The sequence below is a fragment of the Tetrahymena thermophila genome (genome assembly GCF_000189635.1).
Source record: "Tetrahymena thermophila SB210 genomic scaffold scf_8255655, whole genome shotgun sequence".
Lineage (NCBI taxonomy): Eukaryota > Ciliophora > Oligohymenophorea > Hymenostomatida > Tetrahymenidae > Tetrahymena > Tetrahymena thermophila.
The window spans coordinates 1-656 of NW_002477013.1; the positions used below are offsets into that span (position 1 = coordinate 1).

At 22.3% G+C, this 656-nt stretch overlaps 1 protein-coding gene across 1 annotated transcript; it reads left to right on the forward strand. All coding sequences in view use genetic code 6, as the record gives it.

The window, feature by feature from the left end:
* Positions 1-249: 249 nt before the first annotated feature.
* TTHERM_002653441 (hypothetical protein) lies at positions 250-432 on the forward strand (the record flags this gene model as incomplete). The annotated part of the gene is made up of 1 exon (XM_012795133.1): positions 250-432. A coding segment is annotated over one exon (183 nt), but the record flags the coding sequence as incomplete, so codon positions are not given.
* Between the last annotated feature and the right edge of the window lie 224 nt (positions 433-656).

The following is a 656-nucleotide window of genomic DNA, read 5'->3' on the forward strand; positions in this document are numbered from 1 at the left end:
AAAGTGTGGGTTCTATTTCTATGGTATAATTTCAAGTGCTACTATAGATAACATAAGTATATCTTCTACAGTTAATACATCTGACTGCTTCTTTTTTTAAATAAATAGTTCTTTCTTGATTATTAAAAATATAAACATAAAAAATTTAGATTTTTCAAATAAATCAACTTTAATAACAATCGTTAATTCTTAATAGGTAATTTTTTAAACTTTAAATTAAAAATGAAATATTTTTATCATATTAAATAGATTGTACTTTAAAATATTCTAATTGATAGCTGTAAATTAAGTGAAAATTTCAGTATATTAACCTAATAGAGTGATGTTAATGTTATTATTGATACTTTTGTAATTTAAAATAATCTATGTGACATAAATTAAATTTACTATCCACAATTCTCTGGTTAGCTATTTGAAGCTGGTGAGTTCAATGTAGCTAATATGACAATATCCAATAATCAGTTTTGTAATTTATAGATATTCTCAACTGTCAGCACAATCGAACAAAAAAATTATACCTTTTAGTTCTAGAATATAACTATGTACAATAACTCATTTTATACAACACACAATTATCTCTTTTTTGATGCTATTTATTCAATAAATCCTCTTCCCTAACACACTTTAAATATGAGTTATTTAAATTTCACTGATAA